We start from the raw sequence: 22,002 nt of genomic DNA, 5'->3' as shown, positions 1-22,002 counted from the left end.
CATAATACATTCAAACTGGCACAGGTACCTTCACTGGAGGATGGCCATTAGTGTCTGGAAAACCTCTGTTAGCTGGGAAGGGACGTGGCTGGCGTCTGCTCCAAAGTTCTGGTTCCAAAATAGCTTTTTCCCAGGACATTCCTCTCTAGGCTGCAGGTCCTCAAAAATGTCACTCTTAATTGCACTTGGGGTATTTGTCCTCTCTTAGCGTCTCTGGAGCAAGAGTCTGCTATCAACGACCATCTTCAAACGGTCTCTCATCTGCAGCTCCTGTGCTTTCTTCAAAGAGTCCCTCTTGGCTGTAGCAAGCTCGCTACTTCTGTAGGATCTCATATAGTGCTCCAGTGATTTAATTCAGACCCACCCTGAAGGGGCAGGCCAGCACCTCCATGGAAATTATCCAATCAGAGTCATCACCCACAGTTGGGTGGGGCACATCTCCATGGAAACAATCAAAGAATTACAATCTAATCAACACTGATAGGTCTGCCCACACAAGATTACATCAAAGATAATGGCGTTTGGGGGGACATAATACATTCAAAGTGGCACATTCCACCCCTGGACCCCAAAACGACATTATCTTTCCATATACAAAATACATTGATCCCACAACAATATCACAGAAACTTAAATCATTTCAGTAACAATAGTTAAGTACAAGATCCCATCAAAATCAATTGTAGGTGTGGTCAGTCTTAAGGCATAATTTTCCTTTAGCAGTGGATCTGTGAACTTAGAACAAGTTATGTGCTTTCAATATACAAAGCAGGTACATTCATAGGAGAAACATTGCCACTGCTAAGGAGAAAGAGTAAGGAAAACAGTTCACAGGACCAAAACAGTTCCTAAAACCTACAGGACAAACTCCATTAGATTTCAAATGAGAGTCATTTACAGAACGACGTTGCATCCTTGGGGCTTGAGAGAATGGCACTCTAACCCTCCCTAAGGGTCTTTGCGGTGGCCCTTTCCTCTCCAAACGCTAGGGTGAGTGCTCCAACATATCCACACATTGGGGAAACCAAGTTCTCGGCCCCACCCTCCTCAAACATCGGGGCAGCACCCAGATACCCTTCCTTCTCTGGGGCACACTCTCAACCCCTTCAGAACAGTGGAGTGGCAGCCAGGCTCTCCCCAATTCCCTGGGAATGTACTCCACGATCTTTGGGGTGGCAAAACTCTTCCGGAGCATCGAGGTGGAAGGCCCACCCTCGACCTCCAGGGCAAACTCACCCTTTCCATGCATGTGGGCCACTCAGCTCTCCCAGCCCAAGGCCTCTTGACTCCAGACCTCAACCTCCATGGCTCTGTCCTTGAACATATTTTTCCTTCAATTTGTTCCTTGTCTATCCCCTCCAGTCCAGACCAGCAGCATCTCTGTCAATAAAGATCTTGCAAAAATTCTGTTGGCTTTGCATGAAGCATACAGGGGTCAAAGCCGTCAGACAACAGGACTTTCCACAAATCCGTTCTGGATAACTCCATCTCCAATCTTGGCTTGTACTGAAATGGTGGTTGGGTTCCAAGTTTGGTTAAATCCTCATGTTGGGCTATAGCTTCTGGAGTTCCACTCCCTGGAAGCCCGGAATTTTCCAAACCATCAGTTTCTGGTTTCTTTGAACCCAAGAGTTCAGTTCTAAGTTTATCTCTGTCCTGTTGCATTTTACTATAAGCGGCAAGTAGAAGCCAGGTTACTTCTTCTATATTTTGCTTGGAGATCTCATCAGCTAAATATTCCAGGTTGTTGCTTTCAAATTCTGTCTTCCATCCAACACCAGGACTCAATTTTGCTAAATTCTCTGCCACTTTAAGACAAGGATCACCTTTCTTCCAGTTCATAACAACACATTCATCATTTCTCTTCAAGGCCTCATCAGAGTCCATATTTCCACAGTCTCTTTAAAGCAGTTTAGGCCTTTTCTATCAAGCTCCTCACAATTCTTCCAGAATCTTCCCCTTATCCTTTAAAAAGCTGTTCCAATATGTTTGGTATTTGCAAACTCAGGAGCAAAAGCACCCCACTTCTGGTACCAAAATCTGTTCTAGTTTGCTAATGCTGCCAGAATGCAAAACACCAGAAATGGATTGGCTTTTAGGAAGGGGGTTTATTTGGTTACACAGTTACAGTCTTAAGGACATAAAGTGTCCAAGGTAACACATCAGCAATCGGCTACCTTCACTGGAGGATGACCAATGGTGTCCAGAAAACCTCTGTTAGCTGGGAAGGGACATGGCTGGCATCTGCTCCAAAGTTCTGGTTCCAAAATGGCCTTCTCCCAGGACATTCCTCTCTAGGCTGCAGGTCCTCAAAAATGTCACTCTTAATTGCACTTGGGGTATTTGTCCTCTCTTAGCTTCTCCGGAGCAAGAGTCTGCTTTCAACAGCCATCTTTAAACTGTCTCTCATCTGCAGCTCCTGTGCTTTCTTCCAAGTGTCCCTCTTGGCTGTAGCAAGCTCACTCCTTCTGTCTGATCTTACATAGTGCTCCAGTAATTTAATTCAGACCCACCCTGAAGGGGCAGGCCAACACCTCCATGGAAATTATCCAATCAGAGTCATCACCCACAGTTGGGTGGGGCGCATCTCCATGGAAACACTCAAAGAATTACAATCTAATCAACACTGATAGGTCTGCCCACACAAGATTACATCAAAGATAATGGCATTTGGGGGAACATAATACATTCAAACTGGCACATATAGTTAGTTACATGTATCATTTTAGAAATTTAAAAGCCTTAAGAAGAGTCACCTTTCTCTTTAAATAGTCACTCTGCCTACAGTAATATGAGTTCATGAATAAACAAGATAAGGAAGCAATGAATTAATTCTATCCAAATGAAGCAAAATACATTATTGGACCATTTAAAAATTTACTTATAAAGGGAGGCACTAAGATGGTGGCATAGAGAGGTGTGGAATGTAGACAGTCCCCAGGAACAACTAATAAACAACCAGGAACAATAAATAATCTGGAACAACTGCTGGGGGACAACTGTGACTGTCTGCACATCATACACCAACCTGGATTGGGTGGAATGGCTGAGATCACAGCATAAAATCTGTAAGTAAAAACTGTGGAACCACACTGGGAACCCCCTCCCCCCATGGCAGGCTAAGCTGCAAAACCTCTCTGTGGTAGAAAGCAGCATTCTTGCAGTGAGCGAATATAGCTCAGGCCACCTTCAACTGGGGTGTTAATTAACAAAAGTGAACTGTTTAATACAAGCTACAAACATAGACAAGAAGCAAAGTACCCTGAGGTTGCTCCTAGTGGAGAGGAAGTGGGGCTGACAGAGAGGAAAAACATTAATTAAAAAAAGAAAAAAATACAGAGATTTTTAGAGACTGACGTTAGAGAGCCAGAAAACACCTGTGTCCAGGGAGGTGGAGCCCAGAAGACCAGGAGCTCTACCTGACCGATGGGCAAAAAAGGGGGGCCATCGACTGGCTCTGAAGGGGGGCTTTATTTCCCTTTTTCTCTCTCTCAACCTGAGTGGTTAAGTGGAGCCTCAGCCATTTTCAGTTTGTAGCACTCTAACCCAGACAGGGGTGGAGTTGACAGTGTCAGAGAGACAAAGAACAATTCAAATGCAAAAGATAACTCCCTAGGGGATGAGTATTCCCTAAGAGGATGGAGGTGGGGCCCAACTCAAGGGCATGCCCTCCCCTCAGAACTCAGACCCCAGGGCCTGGGGGAAAACAGTCAAAACAGAAACAAACTATACCAGTCCAGAGGGACAGGCTGACAGGCGCCACCTGCTGAGCAGGTCAGGAAGAGCACAACAGCTAGAGACCTCACAGGAAAGTCCATCAACAGTAAGACACACCCTCAGGGAGACTTGAAATGGACTATAACCCCATTCTGAGATCTGAACCCGTTCCAGTCTGGGAAAATCTAACTGAGGTAACTGGGGAATCTAGATGCCTAGACAACAGACAACTACAAGCTACATGAGAAGGGTGGAAATATGGCCCAAAGGAACAAACTGACACCTCAATTAAGATACACTTAAGATATTATTTTACTTTGATGAAACAGTCAATTACAGATTTTCAAAGAAATACGCTAAATCAAATCAAAAATCAAATCAAAAAGTTCAGGGAAGATATGGCAAAAGAGATGAAGGATATAAAGAAAACACTGGGCAAACAGAAGGTAGAAATCAAAAGTTTGAAAAAACTACTGGCAGAATCTATGGAAATGAAAGGCACAACACAGGAGATGAAAGACACAATGGAGACACAACAGCAGAGTTCAAGAGGCAGAAGAAAACACTCAGGAACTGGAGAACAAGATACCTGAAATCCTACACACACACAAACAGATAGGAAAAAGAATGGAAAAATATGAGCAATGTTTCAGGGAATTGAATGACAACATGAAGCACATGAATGTATGTGTCACGGGTGTCCCAGAAGAAGAGAAGGGAAAAGGGGCAGAAGCAATAATAAAGGAAATAATCAATGAAAATTTCCCATCTCTTATGAAAGACATAAAATTACAGATCCAAGAAGCACAGCATACCCCAAACAGAACAGATCTGAATAAACCTATGCCAAGACACTTAACAAGCAGATTATCAAACTTCAAAGACAAAGAGAGAATCTGAAAGTAGCAAGAGAAAAGCAATCCAACACATACAAAGGAAGCTTGATAAGACTATGTGCAAATTTCTCAGTAGAAAGCATGGAGGCCAGAAGGAAGTAGTGTGATATATTTAAGATACAGAAAGAGAAAAACTGCCAACCAAGAATCCTATATCCAGCAAAATTGTCCTTCAAATATGAGGGACAGTTTAAAATATTCTTGGACAAGCAGACAATGACAAAGTTTGTGAACAAGATACCTGCTCTACAGGAAATACTAAAGGGAGCACACAGACACAGGAAAAGACAGGAGTGAGAGGCTGGAACACAGTTTTTGGTGATGGTAGCACAGCAAAGTAAGTCCACTGAACCACGATGACTGTGAGTATGGTAAAAGAGGAAGGTTAGGAGCATGTGGGACACCAGAAGGAAAGAGGAAAGATAAAGATTGGGACTGTATAGCTCAGTGAAACCTAGGGAACTCAAAAATTCTGATAAAATGTACAAATATGTTTTTACAAGAGGGAGAACAAATTAATGTCAGCCTTGCAAGGTGTTAAAAATGGGGTGGAATTGGGGGAAAATACAGTCAATGCAAACTAGAGACTATAGTTACCAGAAACTTTATATTGTTTTCTTTACTGTAACAAAGGCAATATACCAAAGCTAAAGGCCTATAAGAGGGAGATAAAAGGGAGGGGCATGGGATTCTTGGGATTGGTGATGTTGTCTGACTCTTTTATTCTACTTTAGTTTAATTCTATCTTTCTTTTTGGTGCTTTGTAGGTGTCTTTGTTTCTCTTTCTTTCTTTTTCTTTTGTCTCTGTACCTGTTTTGACTCTCCTTCCTCCTTTGTGGAAGACATGGAGACATCCTTATACAGACAGTGATGATGGTGGTAAATGCACAAATACGTGATTATACAGGGAACCATCGTTTACTAAGGACAGAATGTATGGTGGGTGAACAAAACTGTTTAAAAGAAAAAATGCTGAAGAAACCCTGAGAGTACTATATTGAGTGAAATAAGTCAGACACAAAAGGACAAATTTTGTATGGTCTCACTGATATGAACTAATTATAATATGTAAACCCATAGACATGAAATATAAGTTACCAGGATATAGAACAAGGCTAAAGAATGGGGAGCGGTTGCATATTATGAACAGAATGCTTAACTAGGTTAAACTTAAGTATTTGGAAAGGGACAGATGTGACAGTACCATGATATTGTGAGAACAACGAATGGTGATGAAGTGTGTGAATGTAGTGGAAAGGGGAAGCTTAGAGTAGTATGTCACCAGAATGAAAGTTGGAGGTTAAAATATGGGAATACATAAAACAGTGAATCTTGTGGTGGACAATGTCCATTATTAACTGTACAAATATTAGAAATCTCTTCCATGAACTAGAACAAATGTATGACACTATAACTAGAAGTTAATAATAGAGTGCTATATAGGGAAATGTATATCTGTTGCAAATTATGTACTACAGTTAGTAGTATTTTTACATTCTTTCATCAACAGTAACGAATATACTATACCAATACCATGAGTCAACAATGGGGGATGAGAGGGTGGTTGGGGGTATGAGAGAATTTGAGTTTTCTTTTTTGTTTTTATTTCTTTTCTGGAATAATGGACGCACAGCTGTATGATGGTATCATGGGTGATTGTGCACACTGGATGATTATATGGTATGTGAACAATCATAATAAAATTGAATTAAAAAAATTTACTTACAGTCCTAGTATTTATTGACAGATGTACCTTGTGTAGAAGAAATGAACCTAAGGAATAGCAACTGAGGCATTAGCAAGGATCTCGGTATTTAAATACATTGAAACAGATCAGTGGAGAGGCAAGAAGGCAGCTATGAGGTGGGAAGGTATAGCAGTTATAGCTACACAGGCCACCTCACTCAATGGAGCTCCATTTTTTTCTGTCCTGGAACTCCCAGAAGATTTTTCATCTATGATTTCACTTGAAGAAGAGGTTTGTGCAAACTAAACAAAATTAGAGCCTTGCAAAAGAATACTGAATATATGTATTCATATTTCCAATCCTCAAAACATTAAAATGAAGCTGGACAAAGGTCCAATAAACACACTAGAAAGAACAAGCCTTATCTACCAGGTTCTGAATTAGGCTAGAGATATTTCTAACTTTAAATTCCAGCACTTCATTAAAAAACATTAAATAAAAACAGAGCCTCTGTATAGCATCGTCAGTATCTTGTCAGATGGTTACAGTGAAACGCAAGGAAAAAAACCCTTCCCAATCCTATTCATCAAGCCTAAATAATAAAATGTCATTAGTGAATCATCATTATTCTGAACCAAATGTGATAAACATAAAACACCACATGGAAAGAGTAAAAATGCACATTTTTCCCCTAAACTTGTTAAAGATGACCATTAAACTCCACTTTCCTCTGACAACTGTCATTTAGATGGTGACCAAAATGCTTCAAAATAAATTGTCTATTCTATCTCTTCATGCATTCTATATTTATGGTGGTTGTAACTCCGCAACCCATAAAGAGTGGTAGTGAATATTGTGTGAAGGCAGCAAAGTCAACATTAACTAATAAAGGCAGATCTTATCAGAGAAGAACAAAGTTACTAGCAAACCTCAGATACCAAGAACATAACACATAAATCCACTGCAAGATTTCAGAGTATACTGAATACGAATCTGTGTGCTTTCAAATTTATTTAATATATTTTTAAATAGAAGATTGAATGAGTAAAACTCATTATTTTACATGTTATTAGACACAATTTAGAAAGAGATACACTGAGTGATTTCAAAGGCAAGACTGATCAAACAGACTTCTTTTCAAAACTAAGCAGATAATCAAAAAATTCACTCTCAAAAGCAGCTTAGCAGAAATAGACTTAATGCATTCTTTCTGCATCCATATTACTATAAATGTATATTCCAAATTCATTATGTATCATGGGTCATTTACTTACAAAATAATTCTCCCTGGAAGAATATATATTTATTATCAAAATTTTCTCCAAAAAAATAGTTCTATTTAAAAGCACAACTATGTGATGATACTGTGAGCTAGTGATTGTATACTTCAGATGGTTTATATGGAGTGTTTAACATATTTCAATAAAACCACATTTAAAAAAAAATAAAATAAAAAGTGGAAAATTCTTGCTCCTGGACACAAGGCTACGAATAGAACAGCTTAATATCAGCGAGAATACAGAAAACCAAGAAAAAGTAATTTGGAGCTACCTGCCTTTACAATTAAAAATCTCCATATTATAGCAAAAAAAAAAAAAAGATTTATGTGATTTGGATGAACATTATATAAAACCTAAAAAAATTACCAAAAAATGAAGATTGTGCCTAAATTTCAAAGAGAATTTCCTCTGGGAACTAATATGTTACTTTTCAATTTAGATCTCTTCATTCCTACTCACACAAAAAAAGTCAATCACATTTCATATACTAACAATAAAAAACATGCAGAAACAAAAATTAAAAATATAATATCATTTACAATGACTCCAAACTTAAAAAAAAAAATCATGCACATGGATGAACCTTGAAGGCATCATGTTGGTGAAGTAAGTCAGGCACAAAAGGACAAATATTGTATGATCTCACTGTTAGGAAATAATTAGAATAGCAAAACTCATAGAATTAGAAACCAGAATACAGGTTAAAGGGGATGGGTGGGGTACGGAAGGGAATGAGGAGTTAATGCTTAATTGGTACAGAGTTTCTATGTGGGGTGATGGGAACAAGTTTTGGTAATGGATGGTGGTGATGGTAGCACAACTTAATTAACAGATTATATACCTGAATGTGGGGAATAGTGGGGATAATAATGTGTTCTATATATGTTGTGAGAATAAATTTTTTAAAAAATCAACAAAATAGGACTGTAGACACAAAGCAAATCCTAATATAAACCAAGGACTATACTCCTTCCAGAAAATCTACAATTTTCTGGTAATTAAAAAAAGAATTATCTTTCCAGCAAAACTGCATAGAGAATGTTATAAGAGATGAAGAAACTATATTTTAATAAAGGGGGCAATTCACCAAGAAGAAATGATAATCATAAATATTTATGCTCCGCATCAAGGTGCTCCAAAGTACATAAGGCAAACACTGGCAAAACTGAAGGGAGTAATAGATGGGAGTCTATAATAATGGGAGACTTCAACACATCACACTCTCTGATAGAACATTTAAACAGAGAATCAATAAAAAAAAGAGAACATAAATAATATGATAAATGAACTAGAGCTAACAGAGAAATGTAGAACATTGCACCCCAAAACAGCAAGATATACATTTCTCTCAAGTGCTCATGGAACTTTCTCCTGGATAGACCGTAAGAAGGGGAACAAAATTAGTCTTAATAAATTTTAAAAGAATGAAATTATACAAAACACTTTCTCTGATCATAATGGGAAGAAGCTGGAAATCAACAACAAACAGAGAACCAGAAAACACAAAACTATTTAACAATCAGTAGGTCAAAGAAAAAATTACAAGAGAAATCAGTAAATATCTTGTGATGAATGAAAATGAGAACACAACTTATCAAAACATATGGGATGCAGCAAAAACAGTGTTTAGAGGGAAATTTATAGCCCTAAACACCTGCAATAAAAAGGAAGAAAGGGCTAAAACCACCAACCAAACTGAACAACTGGAGAAAGTAGAGAAACAACAGCAAACTAATCTGAAAGCAAGCAGAAGGAAACAAATGACAATTAGATCAGAAATTAGTGAAATGGAGAATAAAACAATAGAGAACCAATAAAATCAAAAGTTGGTTCTTTGAGATCAATAAAATCGACAAATCCTTAGACTGACAAAGATGAAAAGAGAGAAACTGCAAATAAACAAACTCAGAAATGGGGGGGTGGCATTACCACAGACCCTAAAGAAATGGAAAACCTCCTAGAAACAGATGAACAACCTACACTAAGTCAGAAGAAATAGAAGACCTCAACAAACCAATCACAAGTAAAGAGACTGAATGATTCATCAAAACCTACGAACAAAGAAAAGTCCAGGACCAGAAGGCTTCACAGGCAAATTTTATCAATCATTCCAAAAAGAATTAACACCATTCCTGAAAAAAACTTTTCCAAAAATTGAAGAAGAGGAACACAACCTAACTCATTTTATGAAGCCAAAATTATCCTAACACCAAAGCCAGATAAATATGCTACAAGAAAAGAAAACTTCAGATCGATCTCTCTAATGAATATAGATGCAAAAATCCTCAACAAAATACTTGCAAATCAAATCCAAAGGCATATTAAAAGAATTAAGCACCATGACCAAGTGGGTTTTATCACAGTTATGCAAGGGTGATTCAACACAAGAAAATCAATTATGTAATACACCACATTAACAAATCAAAAAGGAAAACTCACATGATCATCTCAATTGATGCAGAAAAGGGATTTGACAAATTTCTGCATCCTTTCATAATGAAAATGCTTCAAACTGTAGAAATTGAAGGAAACATCCTCAATATGATAAAGGGCATATATGAAAAACCCACAGCTAACATCATACTCAATGGTGACAGACTGGAGGCTTTCCCGCTGGGATTGGGAATAAGACAAGAATGCCCACTGTCACCACTGCTATTCAATATTGTGCTAGAAGTTCTGGCTGGAGCGATTAGGCAAGAAGAAGAAATAAAACACATCCAAATTGGAAAGGAAGAAGTAAAACTGTCACTATTTGCAGATGACATGATCCTTTATTTTGAAAATCCTGAAAAAAACAACAAAGCCACTAACAATAGCAACTGAAAGAATCAAAATATCTAGGAGTAAACCTAACCAAGGATGTAAAGGACTTGTACACAGAAAACTACAAAACATTGTGAAAAGAAATCAAAGCAAACCTGAATAAATGGAGAGACATTCCATGTTCATGAACTGGAAGGCTATATATTGTTAAGATGTCAATTCTACTCAAATTGATCTACAGATTCAATGCAATCCCAATCAATATTTCAACAAAACACTTGCAGAAATGGAAAAGCTAATCATCAATTTTATTTGGAAGGGGAAGGGGCCTTGACTAGCCCCTTGGAAAAAAGAATGAAGTCGGAGGTATCATGCTTTCTGACTTTAAAGCATATTATAAAGCCACAGTGGTCAAAACAGCATGGTACTGGAATAAAGGTAGAAATATTGATCAATGGAATCAAATTCAGAGTTCAGAAATAGACCCTCGGATCTATGGAAAATTGATTTTTGATAAGGCTCCCAAACCCACTCAACTGAGACAGGTCAGTCTCTTCAATAAATGGTATTGGGAGAACTGGATATCCATAACCAAAAGAATGAAAGAGGACCCCTATGTCACACCCCACAAAAATTAACTCAAAATGGATCAAAGACCTAAATATAAGAACCAGTACCATAAAATTCATAGAGGAAAATGTAGGGAAACATCTTCAAGATCTAGTGATAGGCAGTAGTTTCTTAGACTTTATACCTAAAGCACAAGCAATGAAAGAAAAAACAGATAAATGGGAACTCCTCAAAACCAAATACTTCAATATGTCAGAAGACTTTGTCATAAGGGTAAAAAGGCAACTGACTAAATGTGAGAAAACATTTGGAGACACTTATAAGGATTTGATATCCAGAATATACAGAGATATCCTACAACAACAATAAAAAGACAACCCAATTAAAAAATTAGCAAAAGACTTAAATAGACATTTTTCCAGTGAGGAACTACAACTGGCTAAAAAGCACATGCAAAGATGGTCAGTTTCACTGGCTATCAGGGAAATGCAAATCAAAACCACAACAATATATCATTTCACACCTACCAAATGGCTGCTATTAAACAAACAGCAAACTACAAGTGTTGGAGAGGATGTAGAGAAATAGGAAAATGGTGGGAGTGTAAAATGGAACAGCTGCTATGGAAGGTGGTTTGATGGTTCTTCAGAAAGCTAAGTATAGTGTTGCCCTACAATCTGGCAATCCTCCTACCCAGTATATCGCCAGAACTGAAAGCAGGGAAACAAACTAGACATTTGCATACCAATATTCATAGCAACATTATTCACAATTGCCAAAAGATAGAAATGATCCAAGTGTCCATCAACCGATGCATGGATACACAAAATGTGGTCTATACATACGATCGAATATCATTCAGCAATAAGGAATGAAGTTTCGAAGCACACGACAATGTGGGTGACATCACTTGAGTGAAATAAGTCAGACACAAAAGGAAAAATATTGCATGATCTCACTAATTTTACTACGTCAATTCATGGGCATAGAATATAGATATAGGTTACCAGGAGACAGAATGAGACTAGAGAATGGGGAGCGGTAACTTAATACGTGCAAAACTGTTAACTTGGTTGAATTTAAATTTGTGGTAATGGACAGAGGCAATGGTAGCACATTATTGTGAATATAATTAACAGTGCTGAGCTGTGTGTGGTTGATAGGGGAAGTTTAGTGTCATGCCAACAAAAAGAAAGCCAGAAGTTAAAACATGTATTGTATAACTCAGTAAATCTCATGGGAGACGATGACTGTGATTAACAACTCAAATACAAAAAATTTCCTCCATGAACTTCAACAAAGGTATGAAAGTATTATAAGGAGTTAATAAAGAGTGGTATATATGGGAAAAAATGCACCTACTGCAAACATGGACTATACTTAACAGTAATATCTTAATATTCTTTCATCAACAGTAACAAATTTTCTGTACCAATGCTGGGGATCAATGGTGGGAGGATAAGAGGTACAGAATGTTTTGGATTTTTTCTTTTTCTTTTTTGCTTCTTGGAGAAATGAACATTTTTGAAAATTGATTGTGGTGATGAAAGCACAACTAAATGATGATATTGTGAACCATTAATTATATACATGGATCAATTGTATAACATGGTGTGGTGTGTGAATAAATCTCAATAAAATTACATTAAAAAAAGAAACAAGGCAAGTCTATAAATTATGTTCTACCTGTTAATTAACATAACCCTGGTAAAAATATAAAGGTAAAACAAAACTCCTGCTATGGTCTGTAATGATAACCTCAATATAAATTGTTAAATGTTATTTCTAAAAATAGCTTCATTTAGAAAATGCTCACTAGGGAATTAGGGCCTAGACTGTAAGCTCTTGTAGCAGTCACATTTGTTTCTAGGCTGTTATTTCCAAATTCTGAAATGTTTTGCTCTTTGTGTGTAACCTGGTAGTTCCCTAAAATTTTAGATGCCTGTGTGACACCTAAGTTAAACCTCTCCAGCCCTGAAGGTGCTGAAAAAGCAGCATTAATTCTAAAAAGACAACTCTGTACAGCGACCATTAAAGAAACTGAAGAAAAGATAAAATTTCAATTAAAGAGGTGAATGGGGCTGAACTGATTAAATACTAAAGTGAATCAAATTCAAAGTAAAAGATGATCTTATCTGAATTTTGGAACTTTCATTTTCATGTGAGACCAAAAAAGAGAGGTTTATTTTATCCAAACCTTTAAATTTTTCTATGGCACAGTATCTGATATAACAACCTAACTCAGCTTTAACATAGAACCTAAAATTAAAAAAAATAAAAATAAAAATGAGATCTTAGTATTCTGTACAGGTTAACAGAATACATTGCAGTATTTCAAAACGTTTGGGGCATAAAATAAAAAAGGAGTTGTAAAGTCCCTTGAGGGACTAAAGAAGAAAAACATCAAAGTGTAAACTTCCCTATCTAGAAAATTCCTGCTATTCTCTAGCTTATTGAAATTGTATTCAAAAAACAGATCCACTCCTGTTAAAAAGCAAATTACCCTCATTTGAACTTATAACAGGGAAACCTATGAAAATAAACTCTAATGTATATGAGCCTTGACTCATCAAAGAAAATATGCTAATGAGCCAAGTCCTCACTCTTGAAATCTGCATTTATAAACCTTATTTCTGTAATGACAAAACTAAACCTAATTAATGCCTGCGAATCATCCCCAGGAAACCTCCTTGTTTCTCAAAGTGGCCTCTCTCTAAGCTAAGCTCTGCAAATAAACTCACTACCTCTCCCCTACTTGGGACATGACTCCCAGGGATGGGCTTCCCTTGCACCATGGATCAGCAGTGCTTTCAAAAAAAGATCTTTACCAAAAGGGGCAATGTTAAAAGAAATCAAATGGAGTTTCTATGGCTAAGAGATTTTAAATAGAGTCAGGAAGTCATTCTAGAGTCTGTTACGCAGATCTCAGCCAGACATACAAACTGCCACGGTATGTAAATGCCTCAAGCATTCTTCTGAGGACCTAGGGAACATCTGGACACCATGGGCAAGCCACAGTGCTACATGGAATCAACACCCCCTCAATGAACTCTATCTGGAAACACATGCATAGTTATATTCCCCTAATCTTAATCCTTCTAGTCAATTTACTTATTAAATTTCTCTCTCAGAGACTTAAAGCCTCAGAATGTTTCCGAGCCAACTGAGCCCTAAAACACAATGGTACTAGTCCTTCCAAGAGCAACAGCCTGCAACTCAAGAATATATCCATCTACAAGCAAAGCAGTTTCGTTCCTCCATCCCATATTTGACACTCTTTTCAACATGAACAAGTTACAGTGGTAGTTAACATGAGATTCCTCAAGATTGAGGAAGCGACAAACAAAAGGGGTGAACTGTAACCAAGCACTGAAATAATTAGTTACTAAAGCATTATCTAAATGCTTTCTAACTTTCTGATATATTGTGGTGTAGCAAGAAGCAATTATCTGTAACTGCTGTAATTCACTGAACTGTAACCAAGATGACCTGTTTCTCTGAAGATGATGATGCTATATTTTGTAACTATACAATCTTTACCCTATAACTGGACAGTAACATGGCCCAGCATATATCCTCTTATCTCGTTTTGCAACTCCTATGCATAGTCCCTCAATGTTTATTAATGAAATAACATGAACTAATTGAGCCAGTTCTAATCAGAGTTGGCCCACGACTAAAATGAGCAACAGCCTTAACTTCAAATGAAGTAATCATGTAATCAGTCTACACATACGCAGAGATTACACTATCTCTAACCTCATCATCTAAACCTAACTGCCTTTGTTTGAATGCTATAAAACACTAAAAGTTTCTCCAATTCAGGCAGACAGATTTGAGGAACTGTCCTCCTATCGTCACAAGGCTAACCTTTGCTTAATAAACTTTTTCTCTTCTCAAAATCCCAGTGTCACTAAATTGACTGTAATGCGCATTGGGCAAGGATTCACTTATGAGAGGCAACAAAAGTGGGAGATAAGCAGAAAGTACTAAAATGCATCTATATTTTCTATATTGCCATATTTTTCAATTTCTGCCTCTGCTCATAAAGTTGAATTCTTAATTCTGGTGATATTTCAATGCTGTAGAATATTCTAACAAAAAGTCAACTGTTGTATAGCTTCTAGGTTTTCTGCTCTTCCAGAAGGGTCCCCAAACTCTGTGGTGTCAGCCAACGCTCAATGTAAATGTGTTCTACTAATACAGTAGACAAGAGAGGGGCACTACACTGGCCAACATCAATCAGGTTAATAGAGGCTCCCTTCCAAACCAGCATAATAAAATAAAAAATTATACACCCTGGCTGTTTTTTTTTTCTTTTTGACACATCACTTTTGATCTCTTTGCAATTTATTATCAGAGATGACATTTTTGCCTATAGCAGCCTTTCAATGAATTATTGCTTTGTGTGCATCTACACAGATCTTAAGCTCAATCCCCAAAGTCTCTTTTTGAATTCCAAAGGCAAGAATACTAACCATCATAAAAATACAGGCGGTTATTTCTTGTTCAGTGTTTCATACTCAAATGCAGGTTAAAAATTCTCGAGAGCAGGACCTTCCTTAAATGCTTCTCAAATTCCCTTAAGTATCTTGAACAATGCTAGTAAAGTCCTCAGTGCTAAACAAATCCTCAATTATTGATTTACAACACAGACTACCCAACTGTAAATCCTTTCAAGGAAAGGTTCTTGTCTTGTTGTCTGCCTATTCCCAGCTCATGGCTCATTCGTTTAAAAATTTAATAAGCGTTTTGAACCATCACTAATTCTGAATATTGGACAGGAGGCTTAAGGACTATAAAGACAGAAGCCTAAAGCCATTTCCTTTTCAGAAAGTGTTTTGTTTACTTGTTTTAGGTCAGAAGAAAAACTTCCTTACAAAGCAGTTTCCTTCATGAAGAATTTAATGCTGATAATGAATGCTTGCCACGTTCTTCTACATAGAACTTACCCTAAAACAATATTCTAAATAAGAATTGAAACAAAGTTCTAATTGAAACAAAGTCACTCTTTGATCTGGAAATTAAAGTACTAAGAATACAGCACCGACAATTTTGCCTAGCTTCCTCAATGTATCCCTTTATAAAGAAATCAGATTTCATTTTTATTAAAATATTTTTTAGTACTACAGAGTTTCTAAATCTTGTAAGACAGAAAATAGTTGATACAAATGTAATAGAAAATCAAGATGAAAAAGTTGGATGGTGAATATGAATCCTTCACTCAAACATCAAGCCTATTGGTAGAAAGAGGGAAGGAAGTATTCATAAATGAAGAACAAATATAATATTAAAAAGCTATGTTCTCTACCCCCAATCTATCCCCTGGTAACCTACATTCTAGACTCTAACTCTAAGAGTTTGCTTATTATAATTAGCTCATATCAGTGAGATTCATCCACATTGTAACATGCATCAGGACTTGGGGACCTGATGCTTAATATACAATTTCTATTTAGGTTGATCATAAAAGTTTGGAAATGGATGGTGGTGATGGTAATCAAAGTGTTTAAGTATTTATATGAATGTGGTTGAAAGGGGAAGTTTTTGGTTGTGTATGTTACTAGAATGAAAAAAGATAAAACATGGGACAGTAAACCCTGTCATGGATGATGGACTGGGGTTAATAGTACAAGCATAATAATGTTCTTTCATGAATTATAACAAATGTACAAAACTAATACAGGGTGTTAATAATGGGGTGGAATATGGGGAAAAATACACATAATCTAAACTGTGGATTATACGCAATAGTACTATTTTAATATTCTGTCATCAATTTTAGTAAAGGTACCAAGCTAGTACAAAGGGTCAACAATAGGCATGAGGGAATGCTGTATTTTTTAGACTCTTCTGTAAACCAACAACTTCTCTAATTAAAATAATGATAATAATAAACAAAAATAATTAAAAAGTTAAGTCATAAAAAGGACAAATATTGTATGATTTCACTTATATTACTTAGTGGATAACAAGTTTCTGTTTGGGGTGATGAAAAAGTTTTGTAATGGATAATATCACAATAAAAAAAGAAAGAAAAAGAGAGCGCAGGTAATTTTATTATTCAGTAATCTATATTCTTCAATATATATTTTTTTAAGTTCATTCAATTTATAATTTTATCATTCCACATATGTAAAGACAAGGTTCATACCACAACTTCATTTATTTTCTTAAACTGAATAAACAAGAAAGAGAATGATGCTAATAATTGTGAAAGGCTTCAGGATTCTACTCTGCTACAGTAGTTTATTGCATGCTTATGGAAATTTAACAGATGCTACAGACATGAAATAAAAATAATTTCCCAGCTGTAAAAGGGAGTCTAAGCCTACCTATAATTAAGCCTAAGAGTCACCTCCAGAGAACCTCTTTTGTTGCTCAGATGTGGCCTCTTTCTCTCTAGGCCCAACTCTGCAAATAAATTCATTACCCTCCCTGCTACATGGGACATAACTCCCAGGGGAGTGAGAGTCTCTGCCAATGTTGGACATGACCCCCAGGAATGAACCTGGCCCTGGCATTGAGGGATTGAGAGTGCCTTTTTGACCAAAAGGTGGGAAAAAAGGCAAAAAATAAAGTTTCAGTGGCTAAGAGATTTCAAATAGTCAAGGGGCTATCCTGGAGGTTACTCTTATGCAAGCTCCAGCTAGATGTTCCAAATGCCCACAGTATTCCAAGCTCTAATCAATAACAGTCCCCAAAATACTAAAGAATGCCTAGGTCCCTATATGAGACTCTACAAAAGTTTTACTCACTAAGTCTACTTTTCAGAGACTCAAATCCTCCAGAGTGCCCCTATGCCAGATAAATCCCAAAACCCAAAGGCAACAGCCTCTTTAAGAACATCAACCAGATGCAGCCCCCTTCCCCATAATGTCGACACCCCTTCTCAATACAAAGTTAGAGTGGTCACTGCTCAGATATCCTTGAAGATTGAGAAAGTGATCAAACGAGAGAGGTAGCAACAGACAAGACAGGATTTAACAAAGGATTATGAATACTGAATCTTTATATAAACATTTAAAAATTTTTTTTTTTAGTTTCTAGGGTACTAGAATAGCTAGAAGAAATGACTGACATGGTGGAATTTTAACCCACAACTTCTTTGAAATTTGCTCTATACCTATTTGTTAAATCATACTGTGAAAGTTATTACCTTCCTGTATATATGTTATACTTCACAATAAGGAAATAACTGAAATTGAGGAACTGTAACCCATAACATTCTTTGAAATTCAGTCTCTAACTACTTATTAAATCATACTCTGGAAGTTATGACTTTTCTGTATATGTTATATTTCATAATAAAAATGTAAAAAAAAAAAAAACCTAGGGTTTAAGACACATGACAATGTTAGAGAAACACTGTTGAAGAAATACCATTTGTGAATACTATAGGAGTATTTAATACACTGTTCAAATCTATGATACTGTCAGGTATAAAAATGAGGTCATTATTGTGATAATCCAGAGATCTATTTAAACAATAAAAATGAGAGTACAGAATCAAAAAAAAAAAAAAAAAAAAAAAAAAAAAAATCATTTCCACCTCCAAATCATTTCTATACCCTATTTAACACATGTAAAATAATGCATCAATAGCCTCAGTACTTTTAAGTATGGAAACATTAATATAAATATTTTCTATTTTTGTAGTACATATACTTTCCATTTTCCTATTTGGATGAAAGGGGTAATGTCTTTTTTAAATCAGATACATAATGTGTTCTAGTTTGCTAATGCTGTCTTTTTGCAAAACACCAGAAATGGATTGGCTTTTATAAAGGGTGTTTATTTTACAGTCTTATGGTCATAAAGTGTCCAAGGTAAGTCATCAACAATCGGATACCTTCACTGGAGGATGGCCAGTGGTGTCCATAAAACCTTAGCTGGGAAGGCACGTGGCTGGCGTCTGCTCCAGAGTTCTGGTTTCAAAATGGCTTTCTCCCAGGATGTTCCTCTCTAGGCTGCAGTACCTCAAAAATGTCACTCTCAGTTGCTCTTGGGGCGTTTTTCCTCTCTTAGCTTCTCAAGAGCAAAAGTCTGCTTTCAACGGCCGTCTTCAAGCTGTCAGTCATCTGCAGCTCCTCTCTCAGCTCCTGTGCATTCTTCAAAGTGTCCCTCTTGTCTGTAGCAAGCTTGCTCCTCTGTCTGAGCTTATATAGTGCTCTAGTAAACTAATCAAGGCCCATGCTGAATGGGCGGGGCCACACCTCCATGGAAACTATCCAATCAGAGTCATCACCCACAGTTGGGTGGGTCGCATCTCCATGTAAACACTCAAAGAATTACAATCTAATCAACACTAACACGTCTGCCCATGCAAGATTACATCAAAGATAATGGCATTTTGGGGGACATAACACATTCAAACTGGTACATAATGAGAAGCAGTTATACGATAAGAAGATCTATAATTCTCCTATCCAAGAAAATATTAGGAAATCATTAGAGGAAGCATGCAATTCTGTTCTCATTGGAAAGAGAACAATAATTTTAAACTAATCTTTGGCATTAAGGTGTTAAACTTTTATTCTGCTATTTAAACAAGATATAAAAGGGCACAAATGAATTACAAATTGTTATGGAAGCCCCTGCTGTAAATGACCCATAAAAACTAAAAACAGGGTTCCATTTCTAACAGAACAAAATTCCTATCTCATTTTCAACAACGAAACATGGTATTTTTTTCAACCAGCAAGTATTTTGGAACATAGCGCTCAAAGGTCTATTAAACGCTATGATTGAATGCATGTCTTCTTATTATTGAGATTTTAAAAAGGGGAGGGGGGAACCAGAGCAAAAAGAATCTGGTGAATTTCAGCCTATGGACATTGATAAGCCATGTGGATAAGTTAAATCAATCAAATCTGTTGGGATAAATAAATATACAGTTAAACTGGCATATTTCTATTTTTAAAGCTCCCTTAATTTGCTTTGGATGAGCACTCACAGTCATACTTTTCCAAATTGCAGTTTATTTATCTTTTCATTGCCAGGAATAAAGGAGAAGGTGACTCAAAAATGACTGTTTTCAGCCTGGATGATTGGAAAAAGTAGGATTATCATTGGCAGTAACACAGGAGCACAAGGAAGAGCTCATTACAGAAGGAAGAGAAAAAGTTTTGAATATTTTAAGATTATTTTGCTGGTGCACTCATATATAAATGTCCACACACAGTAAATTACGAAACACTAATGCAAAGCTAAAACCTTTTAAAAAGGTCAGGGTTTTAAGACATGGGTTTCGGAAGCAACTTGTAGTCATAATCAACTACCAAGTACTCATTCAGCAAATATTTAATGTGTAAATAATATACCCTTTTATAACTGCAAGGTACTGGGATGGTGCGATAAATAAGACAGACAAGATCTTATAAAGCTTGTAAGAGAGGAAACAATAGATAACAAGAAAGAGGGGAAAAGAGAAGATGGATGGATGAATGAATTGAACAGATGGATTAATGGATGGTGGGTTGGTGAATAGGATGGGTGAGGAAAAAAACAGAAAGGTATAAAGGGGATTAAAATTTTTAAAAGGGGTAAAGTGACAGAAAAGACAAAAATGTCAGATGAAATTAAGAAGGAAGAGAAGGAAGAGAGAAGGAGAAAAAAGACAGAAAAAGAGACCATTTTGAAACAGAAGAAAATTGGTAAAAGTGAAAGATAATTGAATGAATAGTGTAATAAGAAGAAAAGTTCCCATCAGATGATCTCACTCTCTGTAGTAAAACTGATGCAATGTCTTTGGTGAAGCAGTTTCAGAGGCTTTAAAAGCAACAAACGTATTTGGAATATCTAATACAATAACAAAACTCTTCATTCTCTCGAATAGATCCTTCAGAGTTTAATTATAGCTGTAAGGAGAAATATGATACACAAAATACTAAAGATAAAGCAGTGAGGGTTAGGCAACATTAAATATCAAATCTACAGAGTCCTCAGTTGGCACCATGGCATGACTTCTACAGGCATGATTTGGTAGTTCTGTTCATGAATAAAAGAAGAGAAGATAAAGGGATAAATCAAGCTGAATATGAGATGCTAGAATGGTAGAGGTGGAGAATAGGGAATTACTACAAGATAGATATTAGCACTAAAATCAGATCCAAAGTGTTAATGAACAGAGATAGCAACCAGTACACAAACAAAACTGGAACAGGCTGAATATCTGAATAAACTGATGAAAGAGAAGAATCAGTAAGTATGAAAGAACAGGAGATGGTTAATAAGACAGGGAAATTGAAATGCTTGAGATACTAAAGACAGAATAAACAAGAAAGCTATCCAAATCCATGATAGGAAGTACTGGCCAGTAGCTGAAGTAGATTAGAAATGAAGATTTCCACTAGGGGTTGACAAACTATGGTTTATTGGCCAAATCCAGTCCTCCACCTAATTTTGCAAATACAATTTACCTGGAACGCAATCACACACATTCTTTTATGTATATTTATAGTAATCAATGACCAAGTACTCATTCAGCAAATATTTAATGTGTACCTAATATACCCTTTTATAACTGCAAGGTACTGGGATGGTGTGATAAATAAGGCAGACAAGATCTTATAAAACACTTTTCGCGCTGCTAGCGCTCCAGCAGATGTGGTGAACGTTCCTAAAACCCGTCGGACCTTCTGTAAGAAGTGTGGTAAGCACCAGCCCCACAAAGTGACACAGTACAAGAAGGGCAAGGATTCTCTATATGGCCAGGGAAAGCGGCGTTATGACAGGAAGCAGAGTGGCTACGGTGGGCAGACTAAGCCAATTTTCTGGAAGAAGGCTAAAACTACAAAGAAGATTGTGCTGAGGCTTGAATGCGTTGAGCCCAACTGCAGATCTAAGAGAATGTTGGCTATTAAGAGATGCAAACATTTTGAACTGGGAGGAGACAAGAAGAGAGAGGGCCAAGTGATCCAGTTCTAATCTTTGTCTTTTGTTTTATTAGGATAATAAAATCTTGAGGTTACGGTCACTTCAAAAAAAAAAAAAAAGGTCTTATAAAGCTTGTAAGAGAGGAAACAATAGATAACAAGAAAGAGGGAAAAAGAGAAGATGGATGAATGAATGGATCCATGGCTTC

At 36.8% G+C, this 22,002-nt stretch overlaps 2 protein-coding genes across 3 annotated transcripts in view; one reads left to right on the top strand and one right to left on the bottom strand.

The window, feature by feature from the left end:
* Positions 1-22,002, bottom strand: part of TPK1 (thiamin pyrophosphokinase 1) — a 254,862-nt gene that overhangs the window by 175,081 nt on the left and 57,779 nt on the right. The window lies entirely within an intron of this gene.
* Positions 4,970-21,881, top strand: LOC119534736 (60S ribosomal protein L36a-like). The gene is made up of 3 exons (XM_037837344.1): positions 4,970-4,984; positions 12,839-12,987; positions 21,512-21,881. The coding sequence occupies exons 1-3, from the start codon at positions 4,970-4,972 to the stop codon at positions 21,843-21,845; spliced, it is 498 nt and encodes a 165-aa protein (XP_037693272.1). The 3' UTR covers positions 21,846-21,881.

The sequence above is a fragment of the Choloepus didactylus genome, chromosome 5 (assembly GCF_015220235.1).
Source record: "Choloepus didactylus isolate mChoDid1 chromosome 5, mChoDid1.pri, whole genome shotgun sequence".
NCBI classification, from domain to species: domain Eukaryota; kingdom Metazoa; phylum Chordata; class Mammalia; order Pilosa; family Megalonychidae; genus Choloepus; species Choloepus didactylus.
This window is presented reverse-complemented; position numbering and strand designations above follow the sequence as displayed.

Coding starts and splice junctions, on each gene's coding strand:
- LOC119534736 (XM_037837344.1), top strand. Junction 12,988..21,511: donor ATAAAATTTCAATTAAAGAG/GTGAATGGGGCT, acceptor TCGCGCTGCTAG/CGCTCCAGCAGATGTGGTGA.